The sequence below is a fragment of the Micropterus dolomieu genome, linkage group LG09 (assembly GCF_021292245.1).
Source record: "Micropterus dolomieu isolate WLL.071019.BEF.003 ecotype Adirondacks linkage group LG09, ASM2129224v1, whole genome shotgun sequence".
Lineage (NCBI taxonomy): Eukaryota > Metazoa > Chordata > Actinopteri > Centrarchiformes > Centrarchidae > Micropterus > Micropterus dolomieu.
In genome coordinates, this window is record NC_060158.1 from 16478328 (window position 1) to 16499809 (window position 21482).

At 41.1% G+C, this 21482-nt stretch overlaps 1 protein-coding gene across 3 annotated transcripts in view; it reads left to right on the forward strand.

Annotated features, from left to right (window-relative positions):
• Positions 1–21482, forward strand: part of runx1t1 (RUNX1 partner transcriptional co-repressor 1) — a 60220-nt gene that overhangs the window by 34176 nt on the left and 4562 nt on the right. Inside the window, exons 2-10 of one of the 3 annotated variants that reach the window (XM_046059002.1) lie at positions 2971–3108; positions 5226–5467; positions 7890–7979; positions 12111–12292; positions 15518–15780; positions 16604–16701; positions 17371–17566; positions 18035–18103; positions 20499–20731. In XM_046059002.1, the coding sequence (XP_045914958.1) occupies positions 2971–3108; positions 5226–5467; positions 7890–7979; positions 12111–12292; positions 15518–15780; positions 16604–16701; positions 17371–17566; positions 18035–18103; positions 20499–20731 (1511 nt within the window). The remainder of the gene's footprint in view (positions 1–2970; positions 3109–5225; positions 5468–7889; positions 7980–12110; positions 12293–15517; positions 15781–16603; positions 16702–17370; positions 17567–18034; positions 18104–20498; positions 20732–21482) is intronic. The other 2 variants (XM_046059003.1, XM_046059004.1) reach the window with 2 other exon arrangements.

The following is a 21482-nucleotide window of genomic DNA, read 5'->3' on the forward strand; positions in this document are numbered from 1 at the left end:
TGATATGGTAACACATTCTTTATTTAACTTGGGCTTGTTAACCATATACATGTAGGATCTTTGTGTTTGACTGGAAAATGATGAATTACCTTGGGTCCTGTCACCGGGCCATCTTTTTAAATGACCTTGTATTTTCATAGATCATATTTTAGGCAGGCATACAGGATATGATAGCTGGCAGCCAGAGGTAAGACCATACATGTTTCCACTAGCTATTCTGCTAGTTCATAAAATAAATAGTCAGGTCCATACTTTTTTACTGTGGTGAAATTTGAGTAGTAAACATTTCTCAGTCCGGCCAGGCTGGGAGGATGGGAGGAAGGTTGTGTGTGTGTGTGTGTGTGTGTGTGTGTGTGTGTGTGTGTGACAGAGAGAGAGAGGTAGAGCGAGGGGACGATGGCTGAAGCACAGCAAATAGACAGTTAAAGGTTTGGACAGTATCTCTGTTCTCTCTGTATGTATTTCTACACATTGACTCTTTTTTCACCTCAATTCCTCTGTTCTCTGCTTTCCTCATCACTCATTTTTCAGCTAATCTCTATATTCTGAAAGCATTCATGCTGCTCTCTGCAATTTATCGCTTTTTTCTCAGAGTTAAAGCTTGTGTTGTAGCAAGAGTCAATGATTAAAATTAATAATTTTATTTTAAAAGTACAGTTGAATAACATTTTAGGTCAAACAAGAAAAATATTTTTTAATTTGAGAGATTTAACAAACTGGCGCTATCCCAGTAATTCTAAAATGTTTTGGCTTAAGGTCTGTTGTGTTCTGGTTCACAGACTTGGTCTGGATCTCACAGTTCACTCTAAAAGTCACCCAGTTTCTTTTGGAAGTGTGCTGGGAGCCTGATAAATCCAACCTTCCCAGTGAATTTATCAGTTGACCCCTCCTAAAACGGCTCCAGGGTGTGCATGGTTACTGAGGGATGTCTGTGGTTTGTAGGGAGATGTGTGACCCCTGTCTTGGGAGTGACGTGATGATTCTTTAATCTTCCTTTTCTGTCCTTTGACAGTGTCTGACTAAATGGGTTGGGATCTGTTTGCCTTGAGGATCTTTGGAATATCCCAAAGAGCACAGTTTCTCACCATTTAAAGGGAAAATCTTGAACAGACTATTATTGCCCATGTCAGTGTACCAGCAAGGAGCTATAAGAATGGCAGTGTCAGTCAGTAAAACACAGGGAGCAGTGTAGCTTCTAGGAGCTAGTGTGGTCATAGTTTTTCTCAGAAAACCTTTAAAGCTTAAAGATGCTATCTCATTTCTGTTTTTGAAGATGTTGCTGGTCAGTTGTTATGTGGTGTAATCTTTATGTAATATATCTTGTATATTTCATATTAGTTCTCAAAGGGTCAACATATACAATAAACAAAACGGAACTAAACGTTAAATCCGGAAATGGAGCTATGGAGCACTCTGTATTTGGAATTTCAGTGACATCTCCATCTCTCACTTGCCTGCCTGCTAAAGCAGAGCTAGCGTGACTAAAATACTTAGTCACAGTGCACCTCAGCAGCAGCGAGCCAGAGTGCTACTGATGCCGTGGGCCTAGCTAACAGGCTTAGGCTATCCTGTCTCTCTAGCATCAGTATTTCTCTTTCATTTCACCTAAACTTAACTCTGTGGATCCAAACAGTCAGCAACAACACTAGCAATCATATAGTCCATATACACTTCACTATATCTAAACACTGAGGGAAACTATGAAAAATGAACATAGGTTCATGTAAAATATAAGATAATATATTAGCCTGCATGTTCATCATGCACAAAAACACAAGCACGCAAACACACTCTAGGGTCTTGAGAGGAATGTGTGACAGGGACCTCGCTTTTTCTGGAACATGCACCTTTACCACCTTGATTACAGTGTGTGTGCGCCTGCCTTTATCCTGCATGCGTGTGTCCTTGAGTCAAAGCACATGCCCACTCCTTGATTACAGCTATATGTTCCCAATGTCACAGATAGGACTTCTCCATGCAACTCTTCCCTTTCTCTCCTCTCTCTCTTTTCTCTTCTCTCCATCCACCCTGCTCCTTCTCTCGTCCTTATTTTTATAATTTCACCTTCACAATGTGCCACAGAGATGGTTGATAACAGTCTGTTAACTTTGTGATATGCTTGTTATTGCTTTTGCTGAGGGAAGTCTCATCCTGCACAATATGGGCTCCACCCTCACACCAGTGCAAGAAACAGACAATGTCTTGTTGTTTTTCTCATACATTTGATATGGTCAGCTATCTGCTGAGCACAATGCAACTGAATTAGGTCAAACTAAGCATGTCATCAAAGAAAATATTTTGTTTTTGATTAATGTTCTTTTGACCTTAATCTTTGACATTTTGCCATCATAAATTACTGACTAGTTGGTTTTCTATTGTTTTCCAGTCCTGAACAGATGTGAATATAGTTTCCAGAGATAAAAGCATTAGGACAGTGTGTGTGTGTGTGTGTGTGTGTGTGTGTGTGTGTGTGTGTGTGTGTGTGTGTGTGTGTGTGTGTAATGAGCACTGCAGTGTTAGCAGGGGGTGGGTGGGAGGTTGTGTCACTGTTCTGTACAGCGGGCATGCAGGATGGCACAGATGGTGGCTGAATGAGACCCGTAGTCGCTGCAGATTTACGCTCCTCTCTGTGTCTGTCTCTGTGTGTCTGTGAGTCTCTCCTCTCTCTCCTTTCTCACTTGACAGTCTGAGCATATTCATCAGTGTGATTGTGGCAAGACATGCAGACATATGATGTGAGCCATCTATTCCATCCAGAACTAATCTGTCTGGTGCACCTCACAGGCGCTTTCTTTTCAAATTAAATCCTGCTGCTGTTTATGTGCAAAGTATGACTTAGTTCCTTTCGAGGCGCACAGATGTGGAATGTGTTGCCCGGAGCTGTTGTTTATTTCCCATATTAAACAATCAGCATGTTATTTTTTGGTATGTTATTATAATCCTTTGCTCGTCTCTTTTGTCTTCCTTCAGATCGCACTGGGAAGCACTCCACCATGCCCGACTCACCTGCGGACGTCAAAACACAGTCCAGGTTGACTCCCCCTACCATGCCGCCCCCACCCAGCACGCAAGGAGCACCCCGTAACAGCTCCTACACCCCCACCACATGTGAGTAAAGCCAGGTTTACAGTTCTGCGTAAGGGGTTATGTTGTAGCAACGGAGGTACACATCAGCTATGCCACAGGCGTCAAAGACCTTCAAAGAACAACAGTTATGCTTGATTGCAGATAATGAAAGCAATTTTAAGCAAGTTGAAGAAAGGCTTAGTAATTTTCTCCTTGTCAGTAACAAACATATAGTGAAGCAATTCCCACTGCAAACCTTTGATTCGCCCCAATCATTGCTCTCTGTTACAAAGTTAATATAAAAATGTAAACACGATTGTGTCCCCTTTTAATGATTTCACAGCAGTCGTCTCCTACTTAAGTAGGAGTATTAGTGCCTTACAGCACAAAGTAGAGAAAGAATGTAAACACAAGTAATGTGTAGTATATAATTAAAAAATGATACAGGGTAATGTTGTACCACACATCCATATAATTAGCGATGCACCATCTCAGCACCAATACTGACTTTATATAGCAGATCTGGGTAAGAGATCCACGTTAAATACAGTTACTTTCTAAATGTCATAAAGGTTTCATGTAGCCACAGCATAGCCCACCACAGTTCCATGTAGTGTGGTGATTTTAAACTTGGGAAAAGAGAGCACTGGTATTGGATTTGTACTCTGTATCAGCTGATATAATGAGTTGTGGTATCACAATTGGGAGATAAAAGGTTGGGTTGGTGAATCCCTGCATATAATAGAGTGGTTGTTGCATCAACAGGTGCAGTGTGATACTGAATTATAAATCAGTTCTAAATTGATGTTGGGATGGCTGTACTCTACATGACACTGCATAAATATAATTCCACCTGAAGACACCCATGGTAAATAAACACAGCAACACTCTAAAACAGAGCAGAGATACATGTGCTCACACATGGGAAGACAATCGCGATCCGCTTCGGTAAAACCAAGAAATAAAAAGTGAAATTTCCATCAGCATCACAACATCTTCTTAACCAGTTGCATTGAGCTTTTTTCCGAATTGCAGTCATTCCAAACAACTCTCCAACAAGTTCATTAACGCCCACTCATACAAACTGTTGGAGCTTTGCCATGACGTGCACATAGCCCCATGACAAGCAAATTACACCCTAGTATTCACTCAGAAGTGCATACTTAACCACTTGCATGAAGAGCACTAGAATCAAAGAATCGAAGGCCCTGTGGTTCAGAATGCTCAAGGCACTCAAGTCTGCGTTAGTAGAGCTGGTTCTCTGCAACAGAGGCATTATTTTATTCTTTTTCAATCACTTACTCTCCCTTTCTTCTTCTCTGGTATTTACTTTCTCCCTCTCTCTGTCTGTCTCTCTGCTGCAAACGCTTACACTCCACAATTAACATCGGTGCTTCAGTGCGATGAGGGAGGAAAGGCCCAGCTCTCTCATTACACATGCCGAAGGTTTTAACAAAGCAGTATGCTTTGATTTCCACCCGACGTAATTGTTACCAGATGCAGTTTGAGCATCTCGTCTCTCTCCTCTCTTTACAGTGGCGGCTTTGGATGACGGCCAGAGGGGGAGTGAGTTGATCGCTAGTCAAAACCTAATCTCATTAGAGAGAAAGCTTTATGCCCCCTTGTATCTCTTTGTACACCAACTCACCCAACACACACATGCACTGCTCCCGTGCTCTGGCGCGAACAATGGGGTCGAGGGGGGGGGGGGGACACACTGTCCCTGCTTGTTTAGACTGCAGGAAAAGAGGGAAAGGGAGAAGGAGGTGTAGGCAATATGTCTCCAAATGCAGAAATATGTTTTTTATGAGACAATACCGCAAAGGATCAAACAAGCCACGATGATTGGACGCAAATGTTGAAGATTGTGAATGTTTTCAGGGGAATGTAAATCATTTCAAATCAGAGGTTAGGTCTCAGTGAAGCTGACATATGTTGTTTCCTTTGTTGTCATTTGTCAAAGGCACAGTCAGGGATTTTAGGTTATTTTAGGAGATTTGCACATAGCAAAAGCGAACGCAGTGTTACTTTTGCACAGCAGTGTGTTTCTAGGGAAATGTTATTTACAAAAAACATTCAAAGATATTTTTTTAATATAATATTTCTCATTTTGCTTTCCTTTCTCTTAATGATATTCTTTATGTGCTTATCTCACGCAGTAACTAATGGCAGTAGCCACTCACCTACGGCACTCAACGGTGCTCCATCCCCTCCAAACGGCTACAGCAATGGCCCTAGCTCCTCCTCCTCGTCCTCGCTGGCCAACCAGCAGCTGCCGCCGGCCTGCGGCGCCCGGCAGCTCAGCAAGCTCAAGCGCTTCCTCACAACTCTACAGCAGTTTGGCAACGACATCTCACCTGAAATCGGCGAGCGGGTCCGCACATTAGTGCTAGGACTAGTGGTGAGTGGCTACTGTGTATGTGTGAGCTTAAGATCAAAGGGCCTCGAGTTAGCAGGAATAAGTGAACCCATTAGTTGGCATTTGTTCAGCATGCCTGAAGTAGGCTACCAGATGGAAAATGTTTACCGAATCAGAAAGTTTCAATAGTCTCAGGTTAATTTTCAGTCACAAAGATGAATTCTTTTAAATACTTATCGCTGTTTATGAAAACCTCATGAGGTATGTCAGAAACCTCACCCATCTGGTCCTTCAGGCATAAGTGTAAAATGAACACAGATCTTTGCCACCAGGATTGACATCCATCACTACTTTGCAGCCCATTATTCAGTGTTAATGCAAAACAATGGCAGCATTTTGTCATCTGGGACAAACAGTAACATCAAAGCAGGAGACTACCGTCTTTTTGCGCATGAGCCACTTTGGATTTAATTGCATAGACTTGTTATTTTAACATCGAACTTACTAAGGATGTGCAGTTGTCTGACAGCCAAACATGACTCAGTTGCTGTATTAAAGCCTCATTTATTTATTTATTTATTTATTTAGCTAATAAAAGCAAAAAATGTGATTGCAGCTTTAAGAGGATGCATTAATGAAAGCATTACTGATAATCACATTTCTAACCCAAATTAAGATCCAGTACATAAAAGTGAATAAAAACAGCATGTGATATTCAAAACCTAAATTTGAATTTGTATGCACTAATAATATAGTATATAATCAACATGTGTGCAAAGAATAACAAAGATGAAATGGTGTTGTTGCTGTAACCATCTAAATACATTTAATACAGACAGATGTGCAGTGTTTCTCCAGCTTAGCTGACATGGTGATATGAAGGCTATATAAAATACATGTGCAAATCTAAGGATTTACAACAGGTCTGCGTGATCTGAAAAAATTTGAGCATAAGGAGCAGGGGAATACAGAAATAGTGATTGAACATTGTGCAGAAAGGAGGAGGCGGAGGAGATGGAGGGAAGAATTTTTTAATTAGCCACACAGAGCATAGCCTCCTTTTGGCTTCACTATGTTTATTTTTCTCACCGTCTGCATATGCACATGCCTCTCCTGTGTCGTTCTGGCTTGCAACCCCCCACCACCACCATCCATCTCTCTCTCTCTCTCTCTCTCTCTCTCTCTCTCTCTCTCTCTCTCTCTCTCTCTCTCTCTCTCTCTCCCCCCATCTTCCTCTCTCACTCTCTGTCCCTCCCCCTGCCTTATTGAAAAGAGTGACACCGTTAATTAGCTAGTTGTGTGCTGGGGAGAGGGAGAGAGGGAGACTCAGGAGGTTTCAATAGCTGTCAAGAACAGCCCCTACGCAATCTGGGCGAACAGATGTAAGGCTGAATGTAACAAAATTCAGGTCTGGGAAATAACGGCGAGAGTGTGGGGAGGAAAAATAATATCTGCTGCTCCGTCTCGCTTGATTTTTTTTTTTCTTGTTTGTATTTTTGCTTGTTATAGAGCAGATTCTTCTCCCATGTGCATGCTCACCTCTTCCTCATTCTTTTTCTACTCTTTCTCTCTGGTCTGCATCTTGGGAATAGTTCATGTTGAAAATTAAAAATAGTGTCACCGCTGTCTTGTCAGCCATTAATGTTACAGGCAACCAAAGAAGGAGAGACAGATACTAGACTTTGTTTGGGTGTAGAGGGCTGACAAACTGAAATGTATAACCCACTTTTCTACCCCCACTGCTCCAAACACACACTTATACTCTCTTCCTGTTAGCACCCAGAAAACACACAAACACCCTCTTACTCTAAATATACAACCTGCTCCGTGTCTACTGCACATTTTCCTGGTCCATGCCACTATAATGTATTTTGGTCACCATGGTCTTATCTAGTCTGTGAAAAGAGACAGACAGTGTGTCGGTTGGCACTGATGGAGAGAGGTAACACAGGTGTTGAGCAATATGGCACAAGTGTGCTCACGTCCTGTGTTGATAAGGACGTGGTTGCTATGCATGTACACGTATACATCAGAAAGCATGTGTGCGAACATCCAAATGAATGCCCAAGTGATGGAAACAAAGACAAAATAAAAAATAAACACAACTGCAAGAAAAGTGGTATTTTAGATAAATATGTAGATAAATACAAAGTTCAAGTCCACCAACCAGAAGTTGAAAAAGTGCATCTTTGGTTAATAGAAATTAAGCACATTACTCCCTCATGCAGCATATTTTTGACGCTGATGATTTTTTGATCTTGCATCTGTATTTGTTTTGTTAATAGAAGGCAATGTGTGTCTTTGTTTTCTGTGGCTTTTTTCACTGTGGCTTGCCCATATGCTTCCTATTACAAAACATTCACTCCAGGCCAGGATATAGCTTTGCTTCCAATAAGTAATATTATCACTTAATGCCTTCCACATGGATTCATGTGTTTTTTCTCTGTCTCTCTCTCTCCTCCAGAATTCCACGCTAACCATCGAAGAATTTCACTCCAAGCTCCAAGAAGCCACCAACTTCCCTCTGCGACCTTTTGTCATTCCCTTTCTGAAGGTAGATATTTAAATATACAATTACTACAGAAGGTTTGGCCTTCCTGTCCGCCTGAGCGACCAAATGTGGAAAACATTTCGCCAGCTCAGATCCAGACGTGCATACTTATGTTTGTGATTTTTCTCCCTGTTTTTCTATCTCCTCTTTGCATCTTTGTCTCTCTCGTATGCCTAAACTGTCTCGTTCTTCACTCAGCTTCTCTAGAACTTCACAAGATACTGTCGCTCTCATTCTGTCTCTCACATCATCTCTCCTCCAAATTAAACAGGGTATAAGTCATTTCAGTACTGATGCTGATCTCACCCTATTATGTTCACTCCGTTTAACCCAAGGCTAGCAACTTTGTTCAAACCATATTTGTTCTGTACTATATTTGAACTGGAAAGAAGTTGTTTTGTTTTTTTGAGAAACCTGCTTAAGGTGTGCTGGAAAAGAGCACAATGAGTGTGGGTTCGGCCTGAGGACAACGTCCCCTTTCATGTCCTCCTTTCCGGCATCCTCCACCTCTTTCACTCAGGCTTGTTTTGTCATTGCTTCTTTATTCCACCAGGCCACATTTTCAGCCAGTATTTTCCATTTTCAGCCATTAGCATGGTATATTACCAGAGGAAGGAGCACTCTTTAAAGCATCCAGCCGTGCCCTTGCTTCAGCCCATTTGTCAACGGTCGCCTTGTTTCGGTCACAACAGCGTGCCTCACATCTCTTTTTTCCAGTCTGGGAGATAAAAAGGAAGAGTGATTGTGGTTTTTGTGTTTGAATCTACAGGTGAAATAGTGGCCATTTATGTGTATTTGGGATGTTTGTGTCAGATAGGTGTATTTTCCGAATGTCTGCTGGATTTGAGGAGCTAACACAGTCTGGAGATGAGAGCGGTGGCGGAGGTGGTGTGATTTGTTTTGGTAGTCAAAGATGACAAATGGGACTGGATTTATGTTGAGGGATGTACTGTGAAGCAGCAGTTCAGATCATGTTATGGGGTTTGGGTGAAGCTGAGATCAATATCAGTGTGGTACAGAGACATGGAGGGCATGGACGGGCATAACTCTTAACACAGGGCTCATTTGTTTCTATTACACACCTCTGAAAAGGCTCTGTTTTGTTTTCTCACTTTTTTTTACTGATTTTTTCCCCCTTAAATCATCTTCTTGACTTCTTGGTCTACCTCTTCCCTCTTCATCTATTCTCTATCCCTCCCTCCCCTGCTCTATCTGTTTGTGTCAGGCATGGGGTAAATGTTATTTATGAAAGCAAGACAGTCGGTCCTCTCTGAGCACAATATCATCACTTTACTCTGTCTGTATGCGTGTGTGCATTTGCAGATGTGTGTATGTGTGAACTGCCATTCACATGCCTGTATTATCCACTGAGGTCCTGCGTGGATGTGGGCAGCAGAAATTGGTCCCACTAGAATCACCGTTACTGGCTCTTAACAACACAAACAGGGACTTTGTGTCCTCCCTGTCTCCTTCCTTACGTTACATATATTCTCTCATGCTTAAGTTTTCTTCATCTCTTTCTTCTTTGACTCACCTTCTCATTTGTTCTCCCGCCATATTTTCCTGTCTTTATCCCTTCCCTGTCTCTGTTTACAGTTCCCCATCTCTCCATCCTCCAGTCCCTCCTTCCTTTCTCCTCTCCTCGCCAGATGGTTAGTGTATCACTGGGATGGCTGCGGAATCAAAGATGCAACTCTTTTTCCCCCTCCATCGCTCCTTCTCCACCTCTCTCTCTCCCCGGTCTAATTTTAGTGTCTTCCCACTGCGGGCCTATAATGCCAGCTACCATATGGCAGCGGAGAACAGTTGGAGGTGTAGGGGTGCTTTTATAGGTGCGTCGAAGCACAGCTGCAACAATGCGCATCAGGGCTCAGAGTTTTTCATTACGCTAATGTTAGACCGAGGCGACCCGCCCGCACCCCCACTCCCACCCAAACCCACTCAACTCCTTTCCCCTTCTCTTAATACTAAACCACAAATTGGTTGGGACTCTTTACTGGAAAGAGGCAATCATAAACCACACAGCGCCAATGACGTGATGTGTTGGCGGGACGCCCGCTTCACGAGACAACAGGCTTCCAAAGCAACAATGTTTCTCTGTTTTCAAGTTCAAGCTTTTTTAAAGTTTGCTCCCAGCTTAGCTGTCAAGTGTTTTGTTTTTCTTGTGTCATGCTGAAGTGAGAGGAGTGCTGTGAGACGAAGGAATAAACACATTTAGCTAAAGAGAGAGAGAGAGGGAGAGGGAGAGAGAGTGGTGATAGGAAATAATTGAAACAGGACAATATAGACGTGCAAAAAGTCACCTAGACTCTCCTCCAACTGCAAATTACACAGAAACAGAAAGGTGATGAAGTGCAGCATATCCTGAACGTGGCATATTCTGAATTGTTTTTTGGCACCGTTTGACAAAATGACAGATCCTGTATTTTCACAATAAATCATCCTGGGTGGATTTTAACTGTGACTGCTGAACACTACTTGAAATTTTCCCTTTATGCAAGTGCAGATGTTGGTTGCTGTAACTGCACAGAAGCAAATCGCCATACTTTATCATATGAAAAATGATCTGGCCTCTCCAGTGGTCTGCATTTCTTGACTCAGTCTTTTTGTTAATGCATCCCACATCTCTGGCAATTAGAATGACCTCTAATTAATGAAAGATGAGTTCACCGGGGTCAAAGCAATCTATTTTATGCTCTTTTTTCAGGGGGTAATTACGATCATAAACTATTAACGGTCCATTAACTCGGGCAGGTAAAGCGATAGCCATGCAGCGCTTGGCATTTCTTTTACTACAGCCAATTACTGAAGAGGGATTTTTGTATGATTATGAAACATAAATATCACTAAACAAATCAGGGTTGTGTTTTGTGAGTATTATTTCTGTATGCAATTGGCAAAGACAAGATCGAATGGTTCAAAGAAATGGAGGAAAATTCATAGGTCAGAGGAAAGAAAGGGCGAAAGATTGAACAAAAGCCTATGGATTATAAAACTGGAAAAAATAAGGAAAGGAAAAACAAAGCAAGGGACGTAGAGAGAGATTACGTTGTTGAGAACAAAACAAAGATTAACAGACCTAAAACTTACAAAGATGGCCACTCCAAAGTCTCTTGATGTACCTGGCCAAAATAGCCACCACTCTCGTTCTGAACCTTCCTGATGCAACACTTTCATCTTCTTGCTTCAAAATGCACCCCATCAGATGTCTTTGAAGTCAATGCGCACATACCTGCATGACCCTGTAACTCCACACAAGAAAGCAGACCCCCTTGTTATGTCAAAGAGATTGAAAATAGCTGCTGTTTCTTTTTCCTTTTTAAAAAATGTATATGCCATAGAGAAACTCTTTGGGTGTTAATGCACTCTGGGTCACAGGAAGTGGTGGTGGTGGTGGTTCGGTGGTAATGAGCAAACAGGGAGTAGATGACATGGAAGACATGGATCTCTTGTTACCTCAAATTGGTGTTTTTGAACTGAAAAGACGGCGGAAAATCTTTTATTATAACACGATCTTTGTGTGTGGCTTACTGTGAGATAATACATTTCTGTGTGTTATATTTCTTGAAAACAAGCTGTCTGTAGTCAGATGTTTTAGAGCTTTGCATTTTGTTTCAGATCAAATAGATGCATCAGTCTGGTTTAATTGATGTTTGTTGTTATATAAATCATCAAAAACATATTTTGTAGAGTAGAACTGATATATTCCAACTGCATAGTTTCTCTTTTAAGAGCTTAGATTACCCTTAAAGCAATGCAGACACATTTTTATTTGCATTATAATTTTATGCAGTTCCAAATCTCCACAATTCTGATTTCACTACAAATGATATCTATTTAATATATTGTCATATAAACAGCTCAGCTCAGAATCTGACATAATATTGTCATTGTTTCCAAAATTAGCAAAAAACTAAACAGAGTGCCTCTTCGAAAGAGTAGCGAGTGACTGAGCAAGTGCTTTTTTTTCATTTGTTGAAAGGCAAAAAGGCAGATGTGATAATTATATTCTTATTGTTGCTTCCCTGTTGTCAGTGTTGTCCAAAAAAACAGTGTTGGTTGTCAGTGTTGTCCAAAAAAACGTGCCTTTGTTAAATTCCCTCTGGTAATACAGTGCTGTTTCCTTCTGTATAGGCCAACCTGCCGCTCCTTCAGAGGGAGCTGCTGCATTGTGCCAGACTGGCCAAGCAGAACCCAGCTCAGTACCTGGCCCAGCATGAGCAGCTGCTCCTGGACACCAGCACCACATCCCCAGTGGACTCCTCCGAACTCCTGCTGGACGTCAACGAGAACGGCAAGAGAAGGACGCCAGACAGGTGGGTGAATCAGAAAGTCAAACATTATTTATTCATTATGGGACAAATATGTGTTGGAATCATAACATAAATGCACACCGATCAAGATGTAGAGGTTATAAATTTACCAGCTCCAAACATTAAAGCCGCCGAGGCTTGTTATTCCTCTATTGTTTGATCTCATGCATGAATCCCTTTGAGTCTGCCTGCATCCCTGTACGTGACTCCACAGACACAGGCTGAGCCAATGCAAGGCAATAGTATGATGTGTTAATGTATGTATGGGAAGTGTCTGACAGTGCGCCACCGGGCCTCATGACATGCTCCATTGGACATCTCAGCTCCTGGCTCCTTCTCTTAATGGGCCAGAACTGCGGAGAGGAAGAGATGGAAAAAATAGACCTGGCTACACACACACACACACACTTCCTGAGGATAGAAAAAAGAAGGAAGACAGCTGTGCCTTAATGAAAAGTGTGATTGTGTCAATTAATGTGTGTGAATATGTATTCCGTGTATGTTCTTGATACCTAAGTTATCATTTACTTCCATGCTTGACTGGGTGTGTAAGTGGATTTTTTTACTTCTTGGACAGAAGTTTGTGAACATTTGTGTGTTGTTGTGAGTCTGCTACAAGTACAATGTGTGCATGGTCTTTTGAAATAAAGGGTAATTCCCCAGGGTCTAAAATTTTTAATACAGGTAGGGGAGAGGAAAATGTACTTTTCATATCTGCTGAGGGACAAAAATGCCAAATGCAATATTAATAATTCTCACCTCTCTTTTCCCCCAACAGTCAGATAGGCAGACTTTTTCTGTAATACCTGCATATTTGCGAGCCGTCTGGTGCATAGGGGAGTGAGCTTAGGGGAAAAGGTGTGTGTGTGTGAATGTGAGAGAGAAAAAGTAAGTAGGCATCTGTATTCAGTGAAAACATGTGGGCTGTTTGTGTGAATGTGTGTGTGCATGATTCTCTATCAAGTGTGAAAGTGTGAGTATGTTTCATGTATGTGCACCTCTATAAATGTTTGGGTGTAGTGCGTGCGTGCGTGCGTGCGTGCGTGCGTGCGTGCGTGCGTGCGTGCGTGTGTGCCTGCCTAGGGAGATGGGCTGATAACATATACAGATGAGGCTCCAGCACCAATATGGCTGGCTAAGCACCTCTGGTTTCTGCTTACCTCTGCTCTGCATTCCTGCTTAAGGGAGGCCTGTGTTGGAATATCGGAATTTGAATGGGAATCCTTAATTACAGACAACAATGCACTATCAGTGCATCCTGATTAATACCGTGGTCTGCAGACCAGGAACATCACAGTCCAATATGCAAATGAGAAAAAAACAGACATACAGTGTATACCATAATTACTCTAACAATAGCTGATATTTAAATAATAGCTAGGAGTCCAGAATTACCGATACCTGCACTGTAATGACTTGTATGGTAAATTCAGTATCATTCAGCAATTACTTTTAATAGAAATGCTATTCTCACTCACTAATTGATTAATTCCTATCCATTCTGCTTTTCATAATGTAACACGTATGCAGATGTTTCACTATAAAAGTCTTCCAGGCAAGTAAAGGAAATATGCCATCCCTAAAAAACTGAAATAAGGGAACTGATGAATTTGTATAACAATAAAGGGGTGCAGATCAAAATACATGGAGGCTTTTTCCTAAAATATTATCTAATTTATTTATTATTTATTATTTATTTGAACTAAAAGCCCTGTCTCTAAAATCAAAAGTCTCAGATTAAGTTATATATAAAGTTTTCTTCAGTTGAGGTAAAAAAGTATTCTCATTCACAATTTGAAGATTTCCAGTATATGAATGTTGTTTATTATGAGATGCTGTTTAATTACATTTCCATAGAGACAGTTTGAACCCAATTTCCTCTTCACATGTATGTGTGTGTTTTTATCATGATAGAGCATGGGCCCAGATAGAACTTTGTCATTTCAATAAGCAGTATTTGTTGTCTTTTTTATGTGAAATAAAATAAATACATACAAGTATTAAAATGTTATTGACATGTGTACATAAATTGGGCATGTATGTATCTACACTAGGTAAATTATGTGTGCACACGTCCGTGCATTGTATAGGTGACTGAACATGTGTGTACTGCAGCGCCTGTAGATATAAACATTGTTACAGCAGGAAGGCTGGGGAGATAAGAGTGGATGGATGAGTCGAGGGAGGCAGCAAGAGACAAACGGATGGAGGGAAAGAGCATATGGAGAGCTGTGGATGAGCATTAGGAGCCCATAAAAGCAGCTCATTAAGAAGTTCAATCTGTTCATCGGAGAGAGAGATGGGGTGGAAGAGGAGAGAGAGAGAGAGAGAGAGAGAGAAGGAAGTGGGGGATTGCAGCTTGGGGGGGGGCTTGGGGTTTGGCAAGATTTAACTGTGAACTGACACACACACAGACACATGTGAAAGCATGCGTTGACACACACACACACACGCACACACACACACACACACACCTGGCCACATTAATCTTTGAAAGCAGGCTAACAAAAATCCACCTGATCCCCTGGAAGCTACTTGAGCGAGTTTGTATGATTGTGTGTGTCGGTAATTTGTGTTCAGGCTTTAGTTGTGTATGTGTGCATGTATGAATGGACGTGTTTTCAATGGAAGAATTCCAGGGTGATTCCTGTAAAAACAGCCTTTCACTGCAGTTCTTTTGTCTGTTAGCAGGTCAGCTCAAGCCTTCACCACAGTACAAAGGGATGGTACAATTGTTATGATATGATGATGTGTTTCAAATGTTTGTATGTAATAAATGTCACAAACAAATTTTGAATCAGACAGTTTTATAAAATAGGTGTGATATCAGCGTCACATTGATTTGTGCCTGCATTCTTTCCTTTTATTTCCCTTCTCTTTTTCTATGGATCCATTGTGCCTCAAGAGGTACTTTGCTATTTGCCTTTCACTTTAACAAGAATATGTTCAAGTCAGGCAACAACAGCAAACCTTTCAGACATATTTGGTCTCATACTGGTCTTATTTTACTTGGAAATTGTGAAAAAAAATTTCCAGTACAGCGAAATAATTCTGCATGTTCCTAATGCAGTGTCACTTGAGTCCCTTGTTATTGTAGAGTCCCCAAAATAAAATTTTCTCACCCGTTGAAAGAAAATACATAGAATTTAACTATTAATTACTGCTAGATGCAGTGACAAATGAAATACAGAGTCAAAAATGTGTCTCTTTATTTCATTCTCCAACTAGAACCAAAGAGAATGGCTTTGAGCGAGATGGTGCCCTGCATCCAGATGTTCACCCTAGCAAGCGGCCCTGCACCATAAGCCCTGCCCAGCGCTTCAGCCCATCCAATGGGATCTCCTACCAACCCAATGGCCTGCCCCACCCAGGCCCGCTCCCTCCACAGCACTACAGGCTAGACGATATGGCCATTGCCCATCACTACCGTGACAGCTACAGACACCCCGCCTCCAATCATCGTGAGATCCGGGAGAGAGCCAGACCTATTGGTGAGGACATGAGGGAGGATGGAGAGTGTATATAAGTGTGTGTGTGTGTGTGTGCATGTCTGTGTGTACATACATTTGGATTTAGAGACACAAACCAATCCCACTTAATGGCATGCTGTCAAAGCTTTTACTCTGTATTAGCACCACGAGAAACATAAAGAGGATTTTATATACAGAAGTTACAACAGTTACATCATTTTTTCATCATTTCTCAGGCTTCTCACTTCTTTATATACCACTGAGATCTGTAAATGTAATAATAATGATACTCAGTCAATGTCCACTTCAGTCTGTTGGATGATTGTTGGTACAGCAGTCTCTGACCACAAGGCCATCCTGCTGCCTCAGAAAGCACAAAATAAAGCCACTGCAGCCTGGCTGTGGGAAGTAATGTGCTGTTAGATGTATGAGTGCACAACATAAGCGCATTCAGACACAGTGTATGGCCGTATTAGAGACATTTTTCTGCGTACAGCAAGCCTTGATGAAGCTGTAATGACGACTTTGGCTCAGTTCTAAAAATGGAGAGACATTTACCATGTCTCGCCTTGTGATGGATGTTTATTGGACTAGAAGCTCAGTCATTTGAGTCCTGCCCTCAGGGTGGGATAGAGATATGGAGACAGCAAAGAAAAGGGCGGAGTGAGGGAGGAGGAGGGAGGGAGGGAAAAAATGGATGGAGAGTTTCAACCAGGGACCAAACGAAGGATAGATGAAAGGGAGAGTAAGGGAGTGATGGAGTATTGTTACATTGATCCTCTGTGTCATACTGACTTGCCGTTATGTTTATCTTTCTATTTGTCTATCTATCTATCTATTTTAGGTATGCATGCAGGGACCAGGCAGGAGGAAGTGATTGACCACAGGCTGACAGACAGAGAGTGGGCTGAGGAGTGGAAGCACCTTGACCATGTAAGAAAAGTAATAACATTTTTTTATTACTATACCTTACAATTCTTTCTCTGTAGGTAACAGGGATTAGCTAAGTCCTCGTTTCACTCACATTAAGTGTTTTTAAAAAAATGTCGAGATAAATTTAAAGAAAGCTTTGTTACTCTATGTATATCAAAGTAAGTTTTTTTATGTATAGAATAGAGACGTGTATCTGTGTGTATATGCTTGCATGTAAATATGTTTGCCTACATTGCAACAAATATACTGTACATTATAAATATCGATACATTATTGCTCACATGTTCACCTTCAGTGTTGTTAATCCAGTCCCTTTAAACCTACAGTCTGTAACTTACTGCATTCAAACTACATGAAACATGACATCAGGTGTCACATTTGTGAATCAAGTAATGTTTAAGTAAAATGTCAAGCAGAGAGGTGTAACCTGACAAACATGTTCGACATTTCAAGTGTGAGAGTGTGACTCCAAAATGTACATCTCGTGTTTCACTATCAAACTCCACGAGAGAGATATATGATATAATAATGGTACACTTACTAAAATAACAAGACATACAGTATGTCGTGTTTAATTTAGAACCCCACCCTTCGCCACTACACCCTTGCTGAATTTAAATCAATCCATACATGCCTATGTGTAAACTCAGCGCCTTGCCCACTCCCTGTCACCCTCAGTTGCTGAACTGTATCATGGACATGGTGGAGAAGACAAGGCGCTCACTGACAGTACTGCGGCGGTGCCAGGAGGCCGACCGCGAGGAGCTCAACTACTGGATCCGACGATACAGCGATGCTGAAGAGCTAAAGAAGGGTGCCACGAGTGGGCAGTCAAGGCAGCAGAGCCCGGCCGCACAGGAAAATGCAACATCAGGTAAGGGACCATACATACATCTTCCAACCTACCTCACTATTAAAGAAGCCCAAATCTGACAATCTCATTATTAATTATTAAAACTAAAATCGTTAGCTTGTTTCTGTCCTACATGAAAATTATGGTGTTTATTTTTTATTTTCTCCAGAAAGGCTGATAGTAAATGTGGAGTTCCCCAGGGTTCAATTCTAGGTCCTCTACTGTGAAGTTTGCATATGCTGCCAGTAGGGCATATCATCTATGTTATTATGATTATACTAATGATAGTCAGTTGTACATCTTCCAGTCCCTTGAAAACTTGAACCATTTTACATCTCACTAGCTTTATTCCTTAAACCTTTTGGTGGAAACATCAGAGTAACCAACAGGCTTTACAAAATGCTGGTTTCTTCTACAATCTTTGGGTTATGTCATGCAAACCACTGGTTAATCTCTGATTACCATGGCTGTGTGTTTGTGTCTTCTCAGAAATTCACAGGGAACTGCTGCACCGGCCTGTGTCTGGCTACGTTCCTGAAGAGATCTGGAAGAAAGCTGGTGAGCAGCACTTCCACGCCTGCCGTCATCACACATACACACTTTCTCTTTCTCTTTATCTCTCTGCTGTTTTTTTACGACATTTTGCTCTGTAGAAATCAAGGCCATCTTTTTCATCAAGATGACTCAGGGCTGGAAGTGGATGAGAGGCGCTCCTTTAAACCCCTTCTCCCCTCTCATCCCAATGTAGTCTGCTGTCTGCAACCTACTCCCATGGTAGACTTGAATTAATGTGTCAGGCTACTCATAGAAAATCATTTATATTTGATACAGTAGGACGTTAAAAAATAAGAGTTTCACCACCACACTCAACACTCTCCAAATATGATGTCAGGTCATAAAACAATTTTATTGCTCCAGTCAAAGAAGGGACAAGAGTAGCTTTTACAGCTGGTCCAGTGGTTCTACTGTTGAAAGTATAGTAGCAAGACGTATCTTTTTGCTTTTGGCATTTTTGTAATCCCCTTAGCGACAGACATTGCAGCTATTTAGTGAAAGTGTTATATAATAGTACAGGGGAGTTTGTAGAGCCAGTTAAGTTCAAGTATTGAAACTAATTTGTTGCTTTAACAGTTTTCAGTAGTTGGCATTACATTTTGTAGCGTACATAAACAGCATTCTTTAACCTCATGAGTGCAGTTTCAATCACCATTTTTGCTATCCTGAAAAACTGAAAGAATTTTCCGCTTACGGTTTGATGCTTGAGAAATCCACTTTGTATTCACTGTCGGTGATACAGTATATCTGCTTTTTAAACCCCTTGGAGAAAAGAAATTGTCCCCTTGCTTGACCAAGCATGATGTGTGTGATACTCAGAACAAGTAATATGCATTTAAATTGAATTGAGTATCACCATCGGGACTCTGCCTGCTTTCCAGTATTCTCCTCCCTTCGCCAGCTTTGATCGATCTTCCATCTAAGGCATTTGGTGTGTAATCACAATTCCATGCACAAGGCATATATCACACTGCACCGTGGCAAGTTCCATGACTTCAGGCAGCACAGTAGGTTAAAGACGAAACCACCTTGGTTTAAAAATGTAGCGCAATCATGATGGAGAGAAAATGTGTCTGTCTTTAAGAAGGCACACATTCTGCGTGATATTAAAACGGATTTTGCAATTGTAATACAAATGTTGTGTACAAAGAAAATGAAGTAAAGTGATGCATATTTGTCAGACATTAAGCTGAATTTATCTTTTGCCTGTAGGATAAATGGTGCCTGCTATTTCTCATTCTCTCTGCATTCTTCTTAGTATTTCCGCCATCCTTTTCATTTGAGTCGCATATATTTTGGCTGAGGAGAGACTGATCTAAATGTGACCCAGGGAGGATTGCAAAATAGGATTTTTAACACAATGAAGTGTGGCTGTGAATACATCTGTTTGAAATGGGCAAAATGTTTACAGTTGGTGATAAATATTCAAGCACCTTGCACGGTGTCCTACCGGTTTCCCACTTCCCCTCACCACATGGGCCTCTGGGATCACAATGGAAATGCATAATTTAAATATAAATTACCTGATTTGCATACACAATTAGTCAAGTTACAGGCTTGATGGGAGCAAACAAAAAGCCCTCCTTTTGCTTTGACGTTCTGTTGGAATTCCACCGCTTAACACCCGCGTGGCAAGGTTATTCATTCCACAAAACAAGTATAAAATAACACATTGCTCCAGCTAAAGAAGGTTTTCTGAGTGATTACCTGGGATTAATTGGCTCATGCTGTTGTCTTGAGGATATTTTTCAAATTAAAAGAAAAAAAATATTTTGTTTGCTCATAATCAAATGCGATCAGTTCAACCTTTAAATTCCAACATTACACACTAAACCACAGTCACTATCATAAGAGAGTAGTAATTAGGAAGGGGTATGCAAAAGTGATTGGTTGTTAAACATTACTTCCTGAATGTTTTAATAATTAATTGAAAGCAATCGATGTGTCATGTGTTAATGTACCCACTATCCTGCATTTACCACATTTAAAAATTGATGTCTGGTTAAATTTGGTGTATCCCATATGCAACTGATCCTGAAGTAAAAAAAGCTAATAAATACAAAAACTGCATTTTCTCTGCTGTGCAAATTCACTCTTATCATCTCCAGAACTACAAAGTAGGTATCTCACATAAATGAGCAAACTCAGTTTTATTGTTACACGTGTATCTCGCAGATGCAATACAGATGTAACAGATGAAACATCTTGTTATGAGTTGAGATGAAACTATGTGTTATTTCAGAAAAATGTTATGGTGTTTCAAATGGCAGACACACATTTTTTCACACAGTAGTTTTGAGTGCGTTGCAAAGAATCTGACTTTATATACACACTCATTCCTGTGTAAAAACGTGAATTCTTCCAAGGATAGGATGATATAATACACATTATGTTGCAGGTACGGGAGGGTTGACTTCCTCTGTGTCCACACTCTTTCCAGAAGAGGCTGTGAATGAGGTGAAGCGACAGGCCATGTCAGAGCTGCAGAAGGCTGTATCAGAGGCTGAACGAAAGGCTCATGAGATGATCAGCAGCGAGCGGGCCAAAATGGAGCGTACGGTAGCCGAGGCCAAGCGACAGGCAGCTGAGGATGCGCTCTCCATAATCAACCAACAGGAGGACTCCAGTGAGGTAGGAACATACACAGACAAAAGGTGTACCATCAATCTTTGAAACACATCTCGAAAGCCGCCATCTTCTTGTTTGTTAGTTATGGTATTGCTTTGTTGATGATACTTTTGTTATCAGCTGTTGTAGTGACTCCCAAATGACACAGATGATAGGATCTTCTCTTACAAAGAAATTCTGTTGTATTTTATCATTGTATCAGTAAAAGCGTTGAGCATTATCTTTCAAATACCGAAGAGGTTGCTGATTATTCACAGGTTTAAAAGTGTTCCTGCAAATAGAAGTTCTTTTGTAGTCAGGAGACAGTGGTGAGAGAGAGAGAGCAAAACAAAGCTAAGCAAGGTCAAACAAGCAGCTATTACCCTCGCTTTCCTCCTTCCTATTTTTTTTTATCTGACAGAGTAGCTAGCATGTTTAGAAAGGTGTTACCAATTCAACAGAGAGAAAATAAGGGAAGGAGCTTTTATTTGCTAATCACCATTGGAGACCTTGACGTTTAATCAGTTAAGTGAGAGGGAAATATGTCTCACATCTGTCATTAATTGGAGGAGTGATGTTTATGAGAGAGAAGCGCCTCAGAGGAGAACTTTCAGAAGCTGTTTGCAACCTTGTTCTCAGGTTTCCCGTGGATATGCAGTAATCATGACATGCTCTCCCTGCGGTTTCCAATATATATAAGAGGCCCTAAGTGTAATCAGAGATGGGTTTTTGATCAGTCTGTGGTTTGTTTTAAGCTTAAGTGTACCAAAGGCAG